The sequence below is a fragment of the Sesamum indicum genome, linkage group LG11, assembly GCF_026168435.1.
Source record: "Sesamum indicum cultivar Baizhima isolate 11 linkage group LG11, ASM2616843v1, whole genome shotgun sequence".
NCBI lineage: Eukaryota > Viridiplantae > Streptophyta > Magnoliopsida > Lamiales > Pedaliaceae > Sesamum > Sesamum indicum.
Window position 1 is genome coordinate 8,075,489 of NC_142667.1, and position 20,660 is coordinate 8,096,148.

Consider the following 20,660-nt stretch of genomic DNA (forward strand, 5'->3'; position numbering starts at 1 on the left):
TCTTTCTCGCATCTATAAAAGAGGAAATTCTCCTTGTCCGTAAATATACAGTACTGTACTCATTCTCTTCTCAAAAGCTCTAAAACAGTTCTCTGTGAACATCCTAAGTGAGTTGTGAGTGATCTTTGAGAAAGATCTCGGTGATCGGTTGTTTGTGTGTGAGACCTTTGTGGAGTAACCGTGGGTATTGGCCGTCCTGTTGAGTAATCTTTGTGACTATTGGATAACTGGAGGAATTGTGGTGATCTTGGCAACATTCTGAGCCTACTCTCATCTTCACAAGTATTTCTGATTTTTGTATATCTTTTATACTTAATATCTTTTATATTTGGTCTGTATTAAGGAGTTTTGTACTCCAGTTATACCTGTAATAGTTGATTAGGAATTTTTGAAAAGAGATATCACTGAGGGATTTCAACCCTACAGTGGTATCAGAGCCATCTCTGATCCGACGCTTCCGGTGGTGGTACTCTCTGAAACCCCTCCTCTTTACTTTCTGTTGATATCTCTGTTATACTCTTGTCATATCTTATTATTTCTATTTTACCACGGTTAAACCCCTTAATATCCCTCTTGGCCGGACCCTCGAGGTCGTCGGGCATCTGGACGGAACTTAGGCTGGTGAGCCTCGGTTCGCACTATTTCGGTTCAATATTATTGACCTTGTGATTTCTTGAATCTTTGTTGATCTGTTGTGATCTCTTAATCCTTGTGATATCTATTAATCTGTGTGATTTTCGTAGCACTGATCTGTGTGATCTCCTATAAAAACTGTTGATATATATTCTGTAGTGATTCTCATTATTTATCAACTGTTGTGATCTCTGTGATCTTATAACCCTGCTGCGACATATTCACTGTTATTGAATCTCACGTATCTGCTGCATTTCTCTGATTTATTGAGACACCATCTTTCTGATTTTGTCATCCTCGTCTTAATTGATTAAATACTGTGATCTATTGTGATTGTCTGGTATTTCTGTGAACTACTTGCTGAGAATACTTGCCAAAACATTTTCTTAATCACTAAAATTTGCTTAAAAACCTTTCTGAAATCTTTCTTAAACTTGTTTTAAAATGGCCGGTTATAACCTACAACCTTTTGATGGAAAAAGCGATTTTTCAATTTGACAACAAAAAATGAAGGGAATTTTGATTCAACAAAGAGTTTTTAAGGCCATTGATGGAAACTATTTGAAAAATGTTTCGAAAGAAAAGATTCAAGAAAATGATGAATTTGCTTACTCCTCGATTATTTTGAACTTGTCTGACACTGTTTTATGTAAAGTTGGTAAACAAAATTCTTCTAAAGAATTGTGGGATAAACTTGAGGAGCTTTATACTGAGACATCGTTGCCTAGTAAACTGTTTTTATTGGAAAAATTTTTTAGATATAAACTTGACCTGTCTAAAAACATTGATGAAAATCTGGATGATTTTACCAAACTTATACAAGACATTAAACTCACGGGTGACAAAAATATTGATGAATATTCTCCGAGTGTTTTGCTGAATGCTATTCCTGAATCTTATTCTGATGTTAAAGCTGCTATTAAGTATGGTAGAGACACTGTTAATATTGAAACTGTTGTGAATGGATTAAAGAGTACGAAAATGGACCTTAGGGCTAATAAATCTAGTCAAAACCAACACGAGGTGAATTCTGTTAGGGGAAGATCTAAGTTTAGAAACTCTAGATATAATAACAGAAGCAAAAGTAGGAGTAAGAGTAGAAATGGAAATCGGAATAAATTTAGACCTAGGGAGAACTCTAATAATGATGACAAAACCAGAGAGAGACGTTGTTATAACTGTGGTATAAAAGGACACTACATTAAAGATTGTAGAAAACCTAAAAAGGATAATCGAGATAGATATGAAGAAAAAGAAAAGGTTAATAACGTTTCTGATGAGAATAATGGTGAAGTCTTTGTTGTGTGCGAAGCAAACTCTGTGAATTCTTTTGATATGCATGAATGGTTGATTGATTCTGGCTGCACATTTCATATGAGTCCTTTCAAAGATATTTTCACTAATCTGTGATATGAGCATGCTGGTTTTGTTTCTATGGCTAATGAGAAAAGATGTGAAATTGAATGTCTTGGTGACATTTCTTTGTGTTTTAAAGATGGCTATAAAATGACTTTGAAAAATATCAGATATGTTCCTGATTTGAGCTATAATCTTATTTCTTGTACCGCATTAGAGGAAGATGGTCTTGAGGGTAGATGGGGCAAATGCCTCATGAAAATCATGAAGGGCTCATTAGTTGTTTTCAAAGCTGAACACAAGCGTAATCTTTATATATGCACTGTTTCTTATGACTATCTTGTTGCATCTGTTTCTGAATGTGATTTAACTACTTTATGGCATAAGAGACTTGGTCATATCAGTCAAAAGGGTCTTGATTTCTTAAGAAAAGATGGCATTTTGAATGAAAATATTGAGAAACTGGATTTTTGTGATGATTGTGTTCTTCGTAAACATCATAAAGTGCATTTCCCTGCATCATCCTCCCCAAATCCCTCCATGTCTACTTGCATTCTTGATTATGTGCATACTGATGTTTGGGGACCTTCGAATGTGCCTACTCATGGTGGTAATCGATATTTCTTATCTATTATAGATATTTTTCTAGAAAAGTTTTCGTCTTCTTAATGAAGCACAATTATGAAGTGTTTGAAAAATTTGAAAATTGAAGAGTTTTAGTTGAAAATCAAACTGGAAAAAAGTTGAAATCTCTTCGTACTGATAATGGTTTGGAATTTCGTAATCAAAGCTTTTCTGAAATGTGTGATAAACATGGCATAAAAAGGCATAAAACCAATCCCTATACCCCCCAACAAAATGGAGTTGCTGAAAGAATGAATCGAACATTGCTTGATAAAGTTAGATGCTTACTTGTGAGTTCTGGTTTGCCAAAAACTTTTTGGGGTGAGGCTGTTCTTACTGCTGCACATTTGATTAATATGTCTCCTTCTGTGCCATTACTTGGAAAAACCCTTGAACATGTTTGGACTGGTAATATTCCTGATTTATCTGCGTTACGTGTTTTTGGATGTGCTGCATTTGTTCATCAATCTGTTGATAAATTAGAACCTAGGGCCATAAAATGTGTTTTTATTGGTTATCCTGTGGGGGTTAAGGGATATAAACTTTGGGTACGTAGTCAACCCGGTTTTAAGGTATTAATCAGTAGAGATGTTACATTCAATGAAAACGAAATGCCTTGCTTAGAGAAAACTCAAACTCTAGAAAAGGAGAAAACCTTTAATAAGGTGGAGAACAACTTAGGGGATAACCAACAAGAGGGAGAGATAGAAAACACTTTAGAAACTGAACCTGAAAATGAGACTGAAAATGCAGAAAATCCTGAACCAAACCCATTAGAAAACTACCAACTTGCTAGGGACAGAAATAGAAGGCAAATTAGGGCTCCTATGAAACTTAGAGACTTTGAAACTGCCCTAAATACTGAAATGACTGAACCTACTAGCATAGGTGAGGCTATGAAATCCAAACAGTGGCTTAGTGCCATAAATGAAGAGATGAAGTCATTAAAAGAAAACAAAACTTGGGTTTTAGTTCCAAAACCAAAAAGTGCCTCCATAGTAGATTTCAAGTGGATTTATAAAATCAAGCAAGAAAATCCTATTAAATACAAGGCTAGGTTGGTAGCTAAGGGGTTCTCGCAAAAAGAGGGGATAGATTACAATGAGATATTTGCTCCTGTCGTTAAATACACAACTGTTCGTATTATCCTTGCTCTCACTACACACTACAATTGGGAACTCAAGCAAATGGATGTTAAAACTGCTTTCCTTCATGGTGATTTAGATGAGAATATTTATATGTACCAACCTGCTGGTTTTGATGATAAATCCAAGCCTGATTTTGTGTGTTTGCTGAAAAAATCACTATATGGTTTAAAACAATCACCTAGACAGTGGAATAAGAAATTTGACTCATTCATGCATTCTTTGAAATTCAATAGGAGTCATTATGATCACTGCCTTTACTTTAAGCATGTGCATGATTCACCAATTTTTCTTGTTCTTTATGTTGACGACATGCTTATTGCTAGCCCAAATTCTCATCTCATTAGTGATTTACAAAAACAGCTTTGTAATGTTTTTGAAATGAAAGATCTTGGAAATGCAAAGCAAATTCTTGGCATGAACATCTCTAGAAATAGAGAAAAATCTTCCATTCTTCTAAACCAAAAATCCTACATCATGTCTGTTTTGAAAAAGTTTTTCATGGAAAATGCAAAACCTGTTTCGGTACCCTTAGCTGCACATTTTCAACTTTCAAAAGATCAATCTCCCAAAACAGATTCTGAAAAAGCCAAAATGGAAAAGGTCCCTTATTCAAATGTCATTGGTTCCATTATGTATCTTATGGTATGCACGAGGCCCGACATTGCATATGCCATTAGTTGTCTTAGTAGGTACATGTCAAATCCCGGTACACCCCATTGGGAAGCATTGAAATACTTGCTTAGATATTTGTGTGGTTCTATTGATATTGGTATTACTTTTTCAAAAAACTCTAATAATACTCAACTTGTTGGGTATGTGGACTCAAACTATGCGAATGATCGAGACAGTCATAAGTCTACTACCTCTTATGTAATTACTTTCTGTGATGCATGCATTAGTTGGAAGTCCCAACTACAACACATCGTTGCTCTATCGACCACTGAAGCAGAATACATAGCAACAACAGAAGCTTTCAAAGAAGCGCCATGTGGCTTGATGGTCTTATAAAAGAAAATTGGGTTTTCAAAAGAAAAATTAGTGATTTTTTTTGACAGTCAGTCCTCTATACAACTCTGTAAGAACCCTATCTTTCATGATCGCACGAAGCATATTGATGTGAGATTCCATTTCATCCGCGACATCGTGGGTAAGGATGTTATAAAAATAGAAAAGATCAAAACAGAGGAAAACCCCGCTAATATGGGAACCAAAAGCCTCCCTGTGGAAAAGTTCATTGCTTGTTTAAAAATCTTGAGATTAATCCCTGACTAACTTCTCTGTTGTCCTAGTTGGTCTTTCTTGCAGGTACAAACTGGGAGGGCCTCCAGGCTATGATGATGATTGCCAAGATCCACTATACTCCAGACCAAGTTCCTTTTAGGATCATTGGTCCAAGGTGGAGTATGTAATGAAAAATATGGCTCAATGACCATTTGTTGGTAGGCCCATTCGGACCAAGGCCCAAACCCACTTAGATGCCCACACTCACACCCTACCCGGTAACTCGACCCGACCCTATTTACTTATACTGCTGCCCTAGTTCTTGTCTCTCATTTCTCACTCACTCTGCGCCGACAAGAAACCCTTTTCTCTGTTCTTCTCTTCTTGCGATTCCTCTTCTGTCATGGATTCTCTTTTCCATGTCCACCTCCTATTATTGAGATGGCTTTCCTTAGCCAAATCAATGGCAAAAGGAAAGCCACCTTAGACTTGCCTTCAACGGCTCTTTCTCGCATTTATAAAAGAGAAAATTCTCCTTGTCCGTAAATATACAGTACTGTACTCATTCTCTTCTCAAAAGCTCTAAAACAGTTCTCTGTGAACATCCTAAGTGAGTTGTGAGTGATCTTTGAGAAAGATCTCGGTGATCGGTTGTTTGTGTGTGAGACCTTTGTGGAGTAACCATGGGTATTGGCCGTCCTGTTGAGTAGTCTTTGTGACTATTGGATAACTGGAGGAACTGTGGTGATCTTGGCAGCATTTTGAGCCTACTCTCATCTTCACAACTATTTCTGATTTTTGTATATCTTTTATACTTAATATCTTTTGTATTTGGTCTGTATTAAGGAGTTTTGTACTCCAGTTATACCTGTAATAGTTGATTAGAAATTTTTGAAAAGAGATATCACTGAGGGATTTCAACCCTACAGAATCATTTCTTCATATTGTCTTTTTATTTGTTCACACGTGTCACATAATCCGTCGCAAATTCATCCTGGAATTGGTGGGAGACCAATTTGTCGCAATCCGTCACTATGGACTATTGCAAATTTAACTTCCTGACAAAGTCGTTGCAAAATTCATTCGAATTTGTAGTGGAGTTTGTAACGGTAGTGTGTATGTCGCTAGCTTTGACACATTTTGAGGATATCTGTGACGAATTTTGGACGAATATATCGGAGAAGTGGATTCCATGGCAAAACCGTTGCAAAGTTCATCTTGAATTGGCAATGGATTTGTAACCACTATACGTATGTCACAAGTTTCGATACATTTTATAATGAATTTAGGTCAACGAGTCTCTTGTTTGCAATTTCAAGAGTGATTTTAAAACTTCTGTCACAAAGACATCGCAGACTTCATCCTTAAAAAAATTTAAAAAACTGTTTAATTGAAAATTTCCCAGCAAATAAAAATGTTAATACCACCATTGCAAATCCATCCTAAATTTCATGACGAAGCTGAAGAATATTTCGAACCCATAAATTCAAAAATACAAATAGAACTGCAACGGGCGGGATGAATTTTATTTTTATTTTAAAATAAAAAAAATATTTTTGGGGATTGGAAATTTTTATTCATCTCAATTGTTAAACTTATTGGGGGAAAAAAACACATAAAAAAGTTCATTTCAAATTCGTCAGAAGATCCATCACAAATTTCATGAAGAATTCGTTACTGGATTTAGATTGTACCAAAAAACCGTTGCAAATTTGTGCCAAACTTCGTCAAACTTTTGTGCTGCACATGGAAATCCCATAGAATAAAATATCAGATTTCAACACCATTGCTCAAATATTATCTCTGACTGTCATATTCGAAGTTAATAACATAAGACTAAAATCACCACGAAAAAGCCAAGGAACATTAGTTATCTTTAAAATCAAAATTAACAATAAACAATCTTTTAATTTGTCTGACATCCAGAAAAATTTATTACCATCACCAGCACGAGATAAGATCAATATTAATTAGGAGTTAAGTCAAACCATATGAAATTATTAATTTATTCTAACAATAATGCGACGTGTCTAGATTTAAATATAAATGTACATAGATTTAAAGAAGAAAAACTAGTTGAAAACTTTATTTTATTTGCAAAACAGTCGATATGAACTCCCCCTATCATTAAAAATATTTTAGAATAAATATTAATTAGCGTGAGATTCGTGCTATGTTTAGATAATTATTTTCGAAGATAGAAAAAGTTAACCAATAAAATAGTCCTGATGAGTTGTGTGTTGTAGGCAAAGTTTAACATAGGATTAAAGGTAATTTTCGTCCCCTAATTTCAGGTTATTTTCGTTTTTGGGGTTCTATTTGGTCCCATAAAACTGAAAAAATCTCAATTTTGATACAAATTTGATTCGGAAAGTTGAGTCACTTGCCGAAAAAAGTGACATGCTAGGCATGTGACTTTTTAAATTAGGGCTTACATTGTGATTGGCTAAAAATAAAAGGTTTAAAGGCAATTTTCGTCCCCTAACTTCAGGCCATTCTCATTTTAGTCCCCTAACTTCAGGCCATGTCTTCACCACATCATCTTTCTCAGCCAATCACAATGCAAGCCCCAATTTAAAAAATCACATGCTTGGCATGTGACTTTTTCCGGCGAGTGACTCAACTTTCCGACCAAATTTGTACCAAAATTGAGATTTTTTCAGTTTTACGGGATCAAAATAGAACTCTAGTAACTTAGGGGACTAAAACGTGAATGGCCTAAAATTGGGGACGAAAATTGCCTTTAAACCATTAAATGTGGACATCCAACATATTGATGTGAGTGGTGAATATCAATTTTGTGGATTTTTGTATAGTCTGAATTACGAAGGTATGCAAAGCTACTCAAGTTCATAGAGGTCTTTTTCATCTAGTGGAGAAGAAAAAATATGGATACTGCATTTTGTACTAAAGTTTTTGATTTTGTGGATTTTATGAATTCTTTAAAAGATTTTTAAAATGTATTTTTTTTTTATCTCAAATTGATATAACAACCTTTTAATTTGTCCGGCAATGGAAAATTTTCATTAACCAATTTGTTAAATTTGTTGTGAAAAAGATAAAAGAACGCGATAGTTATGTATCAAAGAGTCCTTTTTTCACTTCTACCTCCCCCTATTTTCTCCTAATTTGAGGATTAGTGTTGATTCCTCAATTACCCTCTAAGCGACTCAAAACCCATGACCAAAGTCATAAGTGCAACGTGCTCTTGTCGACAGACCACCTTGTATCAGGGAGTCGATGTAAGAGTTGCACTCTTTATTTTTAAACAATTATTACCCCGCTCTGGTGCTAAAGGTGATGGCAATTCGTCTCACAGGTATAACGACTTACAATAAATCATGGTAAATAAGTTTTATTGACCACTATCAAATAAAATCGATGAAAAAATATAAATTTTCTATCAATAAAAAGTTTTTTGCCATGGCTAAATATTTTAGACACTATTACCACGGCCAACAACTATTGCGTGATCGCGATCAATGACTATTTGCTATTATCATTTTGTTCTGAACCATGATTAATATTATATTTTTTGTAGTGTCTGCGTCACAAAATGCAACTAATTACTAAATGTAACTAAATACTAATAAATTATCATCCACATGATGCATATATAAGACTAGAAAAATGCTAATTGTCTGACTTACTTTCTTTTTCTTTTTCCGTTTTTCTTCACATCTTAATAAAGAAAAAATATTTTTTAACACATTCCTCCACGCAAGTTCTATCTACAATTTAAATTATAGAGGGTTACTGAACTATGTAACACATTCTTCCACGCAAGTTCTATCTACAATTTAAATTATACAGGGTTACTGAACTATGTACATAATCAGATTGATTTTTATATTTCTTTTCACCCTTGATTTTTTAAGGACCAAAAGCGAATTAGTGGTATCGTTTGAGGGCTAAAAATGTAATTCTCCCCAAAGAACAACTTTTACATGTTAAAAATATTGGGACAATTTTACTTTTGGTTCCTTAAGTTTGTCATAAATCACTCCATGTTCCGACCTCACCAATTTTGGTCTACGAGTTTTTTTTAAAATGATTAAAGTTAGTCCTGATTATTAGTTGACCTTCTAAAGTACTAAATGACCTTTCAAGGACTAACTTTGATCATTTTAAGAAAATTTAGGGACCAAAATTGATTAGGTCGGAACATCGATGTCTTGATGCATTTTTTCCCTTAAAAAAGGTTTAACTGTTAGTTTAGACGATCAACTAACGATTAAGACTAACTTTGATTATTTTTTAACAAAGTTTGAAGATCAAAATCATTGAAGTCGGAACATGGGGTAACTAAAAGTAATTTAGTGACTAATTTAAAAGACAATAATAAAATATTTATAATTTTGACAATTATAAATATTTTAGAATTTCGAGATGCATAGTTCTCGAAATTCAAATTCACTGCAAACATCATTTCTAATCACTCTGTTATAATTTTCAAAAGAAGTCATAAGAGTTACGGCAGTACATAGATCTATACACTATTTGAACCAGCTGCCATGATCTATGTTTTGCTCTAAAAAATACAATAAGGGCAAAATTGACAATTCTAGACCTCCGTCCAAAAATTACATAATTTTGTTAAATATTAGGGGGTATTGATAAATTTTCAAAAAAATAGGGAGTATTTATGATTTTGTCAAATTTTAGAAAATTCGTTATAATTTGTCTGACAATTGGAAAATTTCATTAACCAGTTTGTTAAACCAGTTTGTCTCTTCTTTTCTTCTAATTTAAAGAGGATCAGTGTTGCTTTCCCAACTACCTTTCAAGCGACTCGAACCCATAACCAAAGTTATAGATGCAAGGTGCTCTTGCCAATAGAACACCTTGTGTCACGGAGGGAGTCAATGTAAGAGTTGGACACTTTATTTTTAATCAATTATTGCCCACTGGTGCTAAAGGTGATGACAATTTGTCTCTCAAGTATATCGACTTACAATCTCAAAATATTTTCAAAATGTTATAACTTTTCATGTGAATGGATGTATCATTTTATTCAAAACATGTACTGTTTTACCAAAATAAGTACATCACTTCAACCAAATGACACATTTATTAAGTTGATTAGACACAGGTAGATAATGATTGGGTGTCATCAACCATCATTCATGTATCACAAACTTGTTACGACTCGTACACCGTAACTAATCACTTGTTATGATATAATATAATCGAAATAAATTTATTAATTAAATTTATCTTTCACTATTTTTGAGCAAAACTATCACCGACATGAGCTAAGATTAAAAATAATTAGGAAGTTGAGGCATCTCGGAACTATGTATACAGACTCTCACATGCATTGAAAGGATTTGTGCATTTTTTAGACACCGATCCAACGCATTTTTCGCAAGCCAAATGTATGGACTAATTTACTGTTAAAATTAATCATTAATCCAGCAGGATTTTCGGGACAAAATCAGCTGCCCATCAAACCCTTCTAACTATAAAAAACAAAAATCACCATCTTAAATTACAAAACTAAAGTTGCATTTTTTCTCCTCTCATAACTAATTATTATTGTCAACTGCACAACCGCAAGGCGAGGTTGGACATGAAAAGTCAAAAGTATTATATATATATATATATATGATGTAGGTCGCACGAAATTCGAATCGAGTCGTAGAAATGGATCCCAAGGTTGGGTCGCTAGATCCTTCTTTCGAGCTACCTGTTAGTGGATACTGAGAACAAAACAAACATAAAACTAGATGGCTGTTCGATGACTAAGTTAGAAATGTGGGGTCGAAAAAGTGAGATCGAAAATAAACTGAGATCGAATGAGATCAGAAAATAGCGGTAAACAGTAATAAATGTGTGTTGAAATAATAATAAATGAAGATATTTATAGTAGTACGGTACCCTCTGTATTTGTGGCACGTGGCACCAATGAGAGCTTGCCACGTCATCTCTCCCAAAGGCTGCTGCAGTGGTTGACTAAGCCTGGTCAAATAGGTCCCACTTGGTCAGTTATATAACATAAAAATGTCATAAAATGCAAGGGTATTTTGGTAATTAAATACATCTCCCCCATCAATAAACATGTGTCCTTTTGCGTGCAAAGTGCAAACCATTGATCCTTAGCCTGGACTGAAGAATTCCTTACTACCAGTACCATTTTATGAGCGTTCTACCATAATCTGCTATTCATATTCATATCGCCTATTCTCTCCGCCAACCCATCGGTTTCTTGTGTACGGGAATGTTACTCTCTTACAAAATCGAACCCATCATCTCCATCCCAGACAACAACCTTATCTGGAGTCGCAAACATTCGTCAGGCAGATCATTGCCAGCCAATAATAGACCAATCCTCGGTCAACTCAAGAGCAGCCTCACCAGTTCTTCAACTGAAAGCAACCCTAGCCTCATCACCAATGCAGGTCAAGTTTCCATTGAGAAGATACGAAAGAGGCTGTTCAATGGGAAGAGGATATCGCCATCTGCATACGACACCGCGTGGGTGGCGATGGTGCCGGACACCGGAGGCAGCAGGCCCTGTTTTCCGCAGTGCTTGGATTGGATAATCGAAAATCAGAAGGCGGACGGGTCATGGGGCCTGCAGTATCCGGGACCGGGCCATCCCTCGCTGGTCAAAGACTCTCTTGCTTGCACCCTGGCATGCTTGCTTGCCCTCTGCAAATGGGATGTCGCCCACCAACTTGTCCAGAAGGGTAGCCCAATAAGTTTTTTTGGCTTTAATTTTTTACTATATTTCAAAGTCAATTTTTTAGTTGAAACATTTTTTTTAAGGTATATGGTAGTCGAGTTTAACTAATTTAATATTTTTATGTATTTTTTATTTTTTAAATTTATCATTTTATGTTCAAATTAATTGGATGAAGCTTAATTGATGATAACGGAATGAGGTCGTTGTTAGAAGAGCGTTAAAATTAAGGAGATATTTGAATTTTTAAAATAATAATAAAATTATTTATAACTATATCAAATTTGAGGAAATTTGATTGTAATAATTTGACCCAAAGAATAATTTAGAGTCGTGACTAAAAAAACAAATGCAGGTTTGGACTTCATCGGATCGAATTGTTGGGCTCTTTGTAATGACAAGGATCAATATTGTCCAATCGGATTTGAAATCGTTTTTCCCCAAATGATCAGTTGTGGGTATGACCTGGGTTTGACTCTCCCTTTGGACTCGAATTTAGTGGATTCCATGCTTCGCCAACGACATTCAATTATCATGAGGTGAGTTATTATCTTCTCTTTTCAATCTTTTGCAACGGTTTTTAGATGGTTGTAAGAAAGTCGGAATTAGATCCATTTTGCGACAGATTGTAGTCACCGTAGCAAAACATTAAAACGAGTGCTAGAATCGTCGCAATGAATATTGTTATTTTGATAGGCAACAAAAAATGGACTTTGTGACGGTCTTTTTTTGTGAGTATTAATGACGGCTAATTTCTAGGGCTGAATTTTGCGATGGAAACCCGTCACATGATGGGGACGTAGGTTGTCAGGATGGAATTTGAACGGATATCCGTGGTAGATGTAGTTGGTATAGTTGTCATAGTTTTGCGATGGAATTGTCGTTGCAAGATTTTGGGATAACTACTTGGGACAAATTTGTCTTTTGTCATGGGTGCAACGCGTTTTAGCATACAAAGTACAACTGGTTAGACAGTCTTAAATCTGTTGCAAAATATTTTTTTAATTTAATTAATGTGTAAAAAATATGTACTATTTAAAAATTATTATTTACATATAAAAAGAATCAAATTTAGGTTTGTTGCCTCCTAATTATCATTAAGATTAAGCCTTTCAAGGTCGGGTGTAAGGTCCTATGCCTCTAGGTAGACTAGGGCCTTGTTGACTAGGACGACAGACGGCTCATCAGTAGGGGCTGAGATGCCATCTTGGCCCACTACTTAAGGATGCCAAGGTGTTGCATCGTATAAAGCATCAATCCATGCTGCTCATATCCTATTGTTCACCCTTGTCATCGAGTGCTACAGATGCAACTTACGTCCTCATACAACTTGTGAAATTCGATGCTTAATAAATAGTAGAGAGAGATATGTGTGCGGATAAGTTATAAGAGTGCAAGAATATAAATGAGATGATAATTTCAGTATGAAGATGTTTGAGGCAGACGTAGAGACAGATTTGGGAAATGACCCTTGGAACATAGTCATTGAATTGAGAGGCTTTTGTGACGGATGTGGGGATGGGAAAGAGTTGTTGCATTTCCAACGAATTTGTGACAGATTTTGAATTGAAACCAAGAAAGTATTGTAATTTTACCCTGTTGCAAGTTGAGACAAAAGCAAAATTTGTAGAAAAAGCTGTGACAGGACTTGCCATACTATAAATCTGTTGCGAAATAGTCGCAAGTTTTGACGGATTCTGCGACACATTTCCAACAGATGCCATCTTTAAAGACAATCTATCTAAAATCCTTCGTGTCCTTGCAGATTAGCAACAAGTCAACTCCATCACAAGCCCCACAAAAATTTTGGACAAAATAAAATTTGCAATAACTTAGCGACAAATTGCGACAAAACACCCTCCCGCCAAGTGTGCACCCAAACTTGAGACAAATTTCATCAACTTTGTGCGACATTATTTGACCATTTGGTTACTTTCCTTCCCAAATTTGTTACAATGTCCCTGGCAAGTGAGACTATAGCTATCCTAAATTTCTGTCACTAATAAACTATTCTTTCGTGATGAAGAATATGATATTTTGTTAATATTAATAAATTCGATAAATTTTTCAGATAGAAAGATCTATTTGTTAGATGAAAAACAAACTTCAAAGATACTAAATATGATTTATCAAATCACAGAAAGTTTACATGTAATTATATCAAATCTCGGGGAGGGCTATATAATTATCCCTTTATTTTATCCGTAATCATTTATAATTTAGAAAATAATTCATTTTTTATAGGGACAAATTTTCATATATATATATATATATAAGTTATTTCCTTAACTATATAGGTGTCACTACAAAAAGATTTGCATCTTTGAAATAAATAGCAATAAAAGAATTCGTCGCTGCACTTAGTAGTTGAAGATCCCGTGGCTAAATTCCAGAGACAAAAAATTTTCATCTCTCTTTCGAGACGGAAAATTCAATCTGATTCTGTCTCAAATAACACCTAAATTTAGAATAATCCATTTAAAATTTATTAATAATTTGAGGAAAAAAAATTATAATTTTAGTCTTGTAATTTAAGGGGGTGGCATTTTTAGTCCCGTATGAATTGATTTTCTTATTCCTGTAACTTTATAATTTTAGCTATTTTAGTCCTTCTCCGACCAACTTGGCTGAAAATTGCAATTTACTTGTAATTTTAGTCCTCCAAATAAATTCATGTAGGACCAAAATGGCCAACTCCCCTAGGTTATAAGAGTAAAAATGTCATGCCCCTAAATTACAGGACTACAAATGTAATTTAATTGAGTGAAAATCACATGTAAAGTTCCCGGCCAAATTGACCGAAAAAGATGAAAATTGTCAAATTTTTATAGTTACAGGACTAAATTGTTAAAATCAATTCATTTAGGATAAAAAATGCCACCACTATAAGTTACAGGACTAAAATTGCATTTTTCTCCCAAAAAAATGACTTCCCATCTCTAAATTTGTATCGATCAAGACAAAAAACTATCATAATGTTTGGTTTCAATTTTGTTTCATCTTCGAGATGGGCCAAAATATGGACAATGTTTGCCTTGATTTGCTTTAGAAGTTTTGGTAGTGTTCTGAGATGTTTTGAAACAGTGCCTCATTTATTTTTTGTCAAAATAAGTACACTAATTATAAGCCCTACAACTAAAAAAATTATATACATACTCATACATATGTATAAATATATATAAAAGAGACATGATTTGACAATGAATAATAGTACTTGTCTCCTACTAAACAACATCAAACATACCATAATTATCTCCAAAAACAAAGCCAAACATACACACTATCTCTGACACGTACTTATTTAATTTTATTTTTCTTTCTCTATCTCCACAAAACACATCAAAATAAGTTAAAAATAAAACCAAAAATAGTGTATATATTTGTCCCTAATCTTTCATCTGATACCCTTTTTTTAGTAGGGTATGTGAATTTTGTATACGTGGAGTATAATCTGAGATGCAATAGTACCGATACGAAATCAGTTATGGTATATTTATGAATTAATTATCTCTAGTCATTTAAGATTCTAAAACACAGTGGTTGTATTTGGATTTGTGTCTTCCCATTTTCTGACACAAGATAAAACATACTCAATGTTTGTTTTTGTGTTTTTACACCTTATTTGCGTGTTTTTCTATTTTTCAACTTTTCATAAATATTTATATGAACAGTGATTTTTGTCTCTCAAATCCCAACATCAAACCTACACCACTTATTTTAAAATATTTTAAATCACCTATAAGCACAAATCCAAACATATCATCTATTTTTAACACACACTTACTTATCTCTATTTTTCTCTCTCTATTTTCAAAACAAAAAAACAAAACACTTAACACAAATCCAAACGCAAGGAGTGTTTTCTTGAAATAACTGTAATAATTGTTAAGAAATGGGAAGCTGGGATATGTTGCTGAGGGACTTGGAGAGTCTGGTAATTGGAAGAAGCTATTGATGGCTGAGCAAAGAAGCAATGGGTCGCTCTTCAATTCACCAGCCACTACTGCTGCTGCTTTGATTCACTGTCCAGACCAAAAATGCTTGGAATACTTGCACTCCCTTCTCAAAATTTACAACACATGGGGTACCTACTTCTTTCTTTTCTTGGTTAAAACCAATCATTTTTATTTCAATTATACGGAACAAAAAATTACGATTTTTGGTATCTCCCATTTGTGAGTGGAAATGTAAATTGGTTGAGGAAAAATGATGGTTGACAAAGACGAAGCTTTGTTCAGAAGGCCAGCGTCGGGGTCATTCGCTGGAGGGAGAAATTGAGGGATGAAATGCTAGGGTTCAAATTCAATTGAAATGTTATAATTCAAATTCGCTCAATTTGAACCTAATATTTCATCCCTCAATTTCTCTCTCCGATGAACGATCCCAGTGCCGGCCTTCTGACCATAGTTTTGTCATTGTCAACCCATCATTTTCCCTTAACCAATTTCCATTTCCATTCACTCCCTTTCAACCAATTTTCATTTCCATTCACTTCTCCTCATATAGGTAGAAAGAGTGGTCTTTTTTTTTTTTATTTACTTTTTCTTACGCCAGCATCCTACGAGGATGCCACGAATTTAATTCAAGCCAGTTGGCAGTCGGAATCTTAAGCCCCAATTTATCCGACTAAAATCTAATAATTTTTGATCGAAAGGACTAAAATTGCCACTAAATTAGAACTTATAGGACTAAAATTGCCCGTCCAATACTTACAGGACTAATTTAATAATTTTGCCCCGTATTTTTATGCTGATTCTTTTTACGTGCTTTTGAATAAAAATAAATAAATAATACAAGAATAAAACATTGTTTACTACTCGTCCCATATTTTACTTACTATGGATGCAGTACCTACTATTTATCCTATGGACATATACACTCGACTCTGCATTGTGGATACCACGGAAAGGTTGGGAATAGATCGGTATTTTCAATACGAACTCGACAGCATTCTAAATGAAACGCACAGGTGATTGGTTTAGAACACAAATGTCCCAAGAATTTACGTGCATATATGTATTGTATGTCCGCAGTTAGTACAGCTGTTGCCACTGCTCTTATGAAACAGGTTATGGCAGCAAAGAGAAGACGAGATTTTTGAGGATATTAGGTGTCGAGCCATGGCATTTCGACTCCTGCGAATGAAAGGATATAATGTCTTGTCAGGTATTTGAAATTTTTATCCACTCAAAATTTAGTTACCTATTTCATCAAGATTGTGAGACTGGTTTTTTCTCGAGCATTGGTTTAGATGAATTGGCAGCGTTTGTCGATGAAGAGCATTTCTTCAGCTCGGTGAGTGCGCAATTCACTGGTGTGACTACAATTCTTGAGCTTTACAAAGCTTCACAGCTCCGAATGCACGAAGATGAAGCTGTACTTGAGAAAATACATTCTTGGACCGGCATGTTTCTGAAGCAACAGTTGCTAAATCAAACTATTCTGGATAAGCGATTGCAGAAACAGGTACTAGTTATGATTTTCATAATGAAAAAACAATTTAGCATGGTGGCATAGTGACTATTTTCAGCAAGCGATAACTGTAACGTTTTTGTGACTGTAAACGTTCGAATTAAGGTGGAAGGCGACCTGAAGGACTTTCGAGGAACATCAAATATAATTGAAAGAAAACTATGGATTGAGCTATATGATGTCAACCATTTTCAAATCCTAAAAACAGCATACAGGTAGTGATATGTGACATATAATTGCATAGGATCTGCAGTTTTAGTTAACTGGTCTAGACCTTTCCCACATCTTAGTATTTGTATTCATTTGTGTTGTCTGGTTTAGGTGCCCCACCATTTATAATGAAGACATTCTTGAATTTTCAAGGAAAGATTTTAGTATTTGCCAAGCTCAGTACCAGAAAGAACTTCAACTACTCGAGAGGTATTCATGTATACTTTAAAACCTGTTCTTGATTAGGACATCATGTACTAATATAGATTCCACAGATGGTACAGCGACTGTAAGATGGATGGCATGACGTTCGGAAGGAATATACTACACGTTTCGTATTTTGTGAGTGCTTTAATCGTCAGCGATCCTCAACTATCCGATGCCCGTATTTGCTATACAAAATCCCAAGTTCTTTTTACTCGGATCGATGATTATATGGATCACTATTCTTCCATGGATGAAGCTCGCGACTTTGTTGAGTTAATAAGGAAGTAAGTTTCACTTTCACATGCAATTGAACTGATCATATATAAGACCATCCATTGAATAAGAGCAGAATATGTACATATTTTTCTTGGCTTACAGTTGGAGAAAGCAACCGTCCGCAACTCACTGCTCTCACGACATTGAAATTCTGTTTGCGGAAGTATACAACACAGTAAATGAATGGGCAGAAATTGCTTCAGCACAGCAAGGTCGCTGCGTCAAAAGTCTCCTAATCGAGCAGGTACACTACCCAAAACACGGGTTTTTTGGGATGGATTGTTGCAGTGGATATGAAAAATATAATACTTGACAGCATTAATTCCCTCTCACGATTTTATTTTTAGCAGTGGCTTGAATTGGTAACATGTATGATGAAAGAAAAGGAAGCCTCAAGTGACAATAAAGTACCGACCGTGGACGAATACTTGTCCTTCTCCTGGCCGACTGTTGGAGGCAAAATGTGCAGTTTTATGGTAGTCCATTTCCTTGGAACAAAATTCTCCCAGGAGATGCTAACAAGTGCCGAGTGCGTTAATTTGTGCAAGCATGTTTCTATGGTAGCACGAATTCAGAACGACATACGTAGTTTCAAGGTAAGCTCTTCGCCTCTATATGATCAGTTCTTGAAAAACGTCCATGTATATACAAGTAGCTGATGAATGAGGTAGGTAAGGGAGTGAAATTACGGTATCTAACACGAAACGCAACTCTACAGAGAGAAGAAGAAGAAGGGAAGATAAACAGTGTGAGACTGCAAGCAGCGGAGTGTGGTGGAGCCAATCCAGTAGAAGAGGCTATTGCAAAACTAAGACAAAGGATTGAATATCACAGGAGAAAAGTGGTGCAGTTGATTGTTGAGACAAAAGACAACCTGGTTCCTAAAGAGTACAAGAATTTGATTTGGAGGACTGGGGAAGCTGGCTATTACATGTACTCCGAACTCGACGGCTATACCTCCCAGCAGAATGTCATCAACGATATGAAAGCATTTATTTATGACCCGTTGAATCTTCCTTAACTATGTTTGTTGTGTGTCTTATCCCAACTTTGTATACTTATCAAGAACTCCAATGCAAGAACACTTCGGTCATTTAAAAAAACTATTCTACTATGCAATTTGCATATGCAAAGTGAACTATATAATGTATTATCAGTTTGTAAAAAAAACAAATTGAATTATTTGAATTATGGGAAAGAGAGGGTCCTTTTTTCTTTCTTGATAGGGAAAAGAAAGTTGAATTATGGAGATGGCGAGAGAACTATTCCAAGACCTGCTGCACTTCGTCTTGAGTAGGCGGATATTGAGATTTTAGGTTGCTAAAATAATTATTCGATCCCGACGTTAAATTTATGGTATCTGATAGTCAGGTAGCGTCATATGTCTAATTTTTTTTTTAAATATTTTAAAATTAAGATTTCAAAATCACTATAAAAAGCCCCCTCTATATAGTTTTGGACGACCTTTGTTAACTTAGTATTTTTTTTGTTTTCTAAATTTATAAATTGTGAATATTTAGATATTTTATTTTAATTATTAGTATATTAAATAAAAGTTAAAGCTAAAAAGTTTGACTTCAATAAACTAAATTAAACAATAAAATGTGAAAATAAATAAAATAAAATAAAATCTTGGAAATTAAGTTAACCATTATAAAAGTAAACATTAGACACTAACATTTGGATTTGGTAATTTATTTATAAAAGAAAACTTGGACCAACCTCACTCTCATCAAAAAATGGATCCTAATCCATCCCGACTAATTTTGTAACTGGTTAATTGTATGAAACTTACTTTTTTTTAAAAAAATGAGAATGATAAAATATCTTCTTATTTATCAAAAACAAAATACATTAGTTTTTCGATATATTATTAATAAGAAAACAAAATATGTTATTATATATATTCAAATATAAATATTATTTATAATTAATTTTAGATCATAGTTTTTAATTTTGTGAGTCCAAAAACCTTGAAGATAAATTAATAATTATATAGAGGGTTGGGTTCAGAGCGAGTTGCCATTAGACTTCAGACCCGCCGGTTCACAAAATTTTACCGCGAACCCTGCCCGTGTTTACTTAAACATTCACTACAAGAAAATAAAAATTAACGAGAAATAAAGAAAGAATTAAATGCAATTTACCTCCTGTAATAAAAAAATGAACAAAACTTTTTTTTATGAAAAATAAAATAGCAATTTAGTCTCATGTGTTTTTATCAATAACAATTAAAATAAACGAATTTTATATATCAATAAACGAATAAAATAACAATTAAAAAAATATTTATAGAACGAGTTATAATTAAGAAAATGGTATAATGATTAGTGGTAATTAAGTGTAATACCGTAGGGGTGCTACAAATACAATATTTTATTATTATATAAAATTAAAATAGATGTATTGACTAATAATTCTAACATATAGTGAATTTTGAATATAAATTTGAATTCAATATTTAAAGTATTTCTAAATAAAAAATTAAAAAAAAAAGGTCAGGAACATAAGTCCTCGAGCAAGCTCGCGAGCACCGCTAGCAAAAACAGTCGAAATGGTTTTGCTATTTCAAATTTGCCATTAAAAATGTTTAAAAATAGATTTAAAAAATCTGAAACATTTTTGACTGAAAAATAAAAAGGTTTTAAATTTGTTTCTGTTTTTTTCATATTAATTCAAATATTTTTGCTATAAAAAGATATAATTTGGAGACATTCGCCCTAACGCCAGCAGCTAAAATCGAGACGGGTGGACGCCCATGTTGGATTTCTTTATGTTCACTCTTGTCTTCATAATACTTCAAATTACATTTGAATCTTAAACTCAAT

The 20,660-nt window shown here is 34.2% G+C and overlaps 1 protein-coding gene across 1 annotated transcript; it reads left to right on the plus strand.

Annotated features, from left to right (window-relative positions):
• The first annotated feature begins 11,079 nt into the window (after positions 1–11,079).
• LOC105173786 (isopimaradiene synthase) lies at positions 11,080–18,957 on the plus strand. The gene is made up of 12 exons (XM_011095665.3): positions 11,080–11,674; positions 12,023–12,206; positions 15,558–15,751; positions 16,516–16,636; positions 16,736–16,833; positions 16,919–17,133; positions 17,245–17,354; positions 17,461–17,559; positions 17,625–17,840; positions 17,935–18,076; positions 18,183–18,428; positions 18,551–18,957. Exons 1-12 carry the CDS (start codon positions 11,203–11,205, stop codon positions 18,851–18,853), a joined length of 2,400 nt encoding a protein of 799 aa, XP_011093967.1. The 5' UTR covers positions 11,080–11,202; the 3' UTR covers positions 18,854–18,957.
• The last annotated feature ends 1,703 nt before the right edge of the window (positions 18,958–20,660 follow it).

Excerpts from the sequence above, each read along its gene's own strand:
- LOC105173786 (XM_011095665.3), top strand. The coding sequence starts at position 11,203 with ATGTTACTCTCTTACAAAATCGAACCCATCATCTCCATCCCAGACAAC. Across the intron at positions 16,637-16,735 it reads ATTCTAAATGAAACGCACAG|GTTATGGCAGCAAAGAGAAG; the intron begins GTGATTGGTTTA and ends CTTATGAAACAG. Across the intron at positions 17,355-17,460 it reads ATCCTAAAAACAGCATACAG|GTGCCCCACCATTTATAATG; the intron begins GTAGTGATATGT and ends TGTCTGGTTTAG.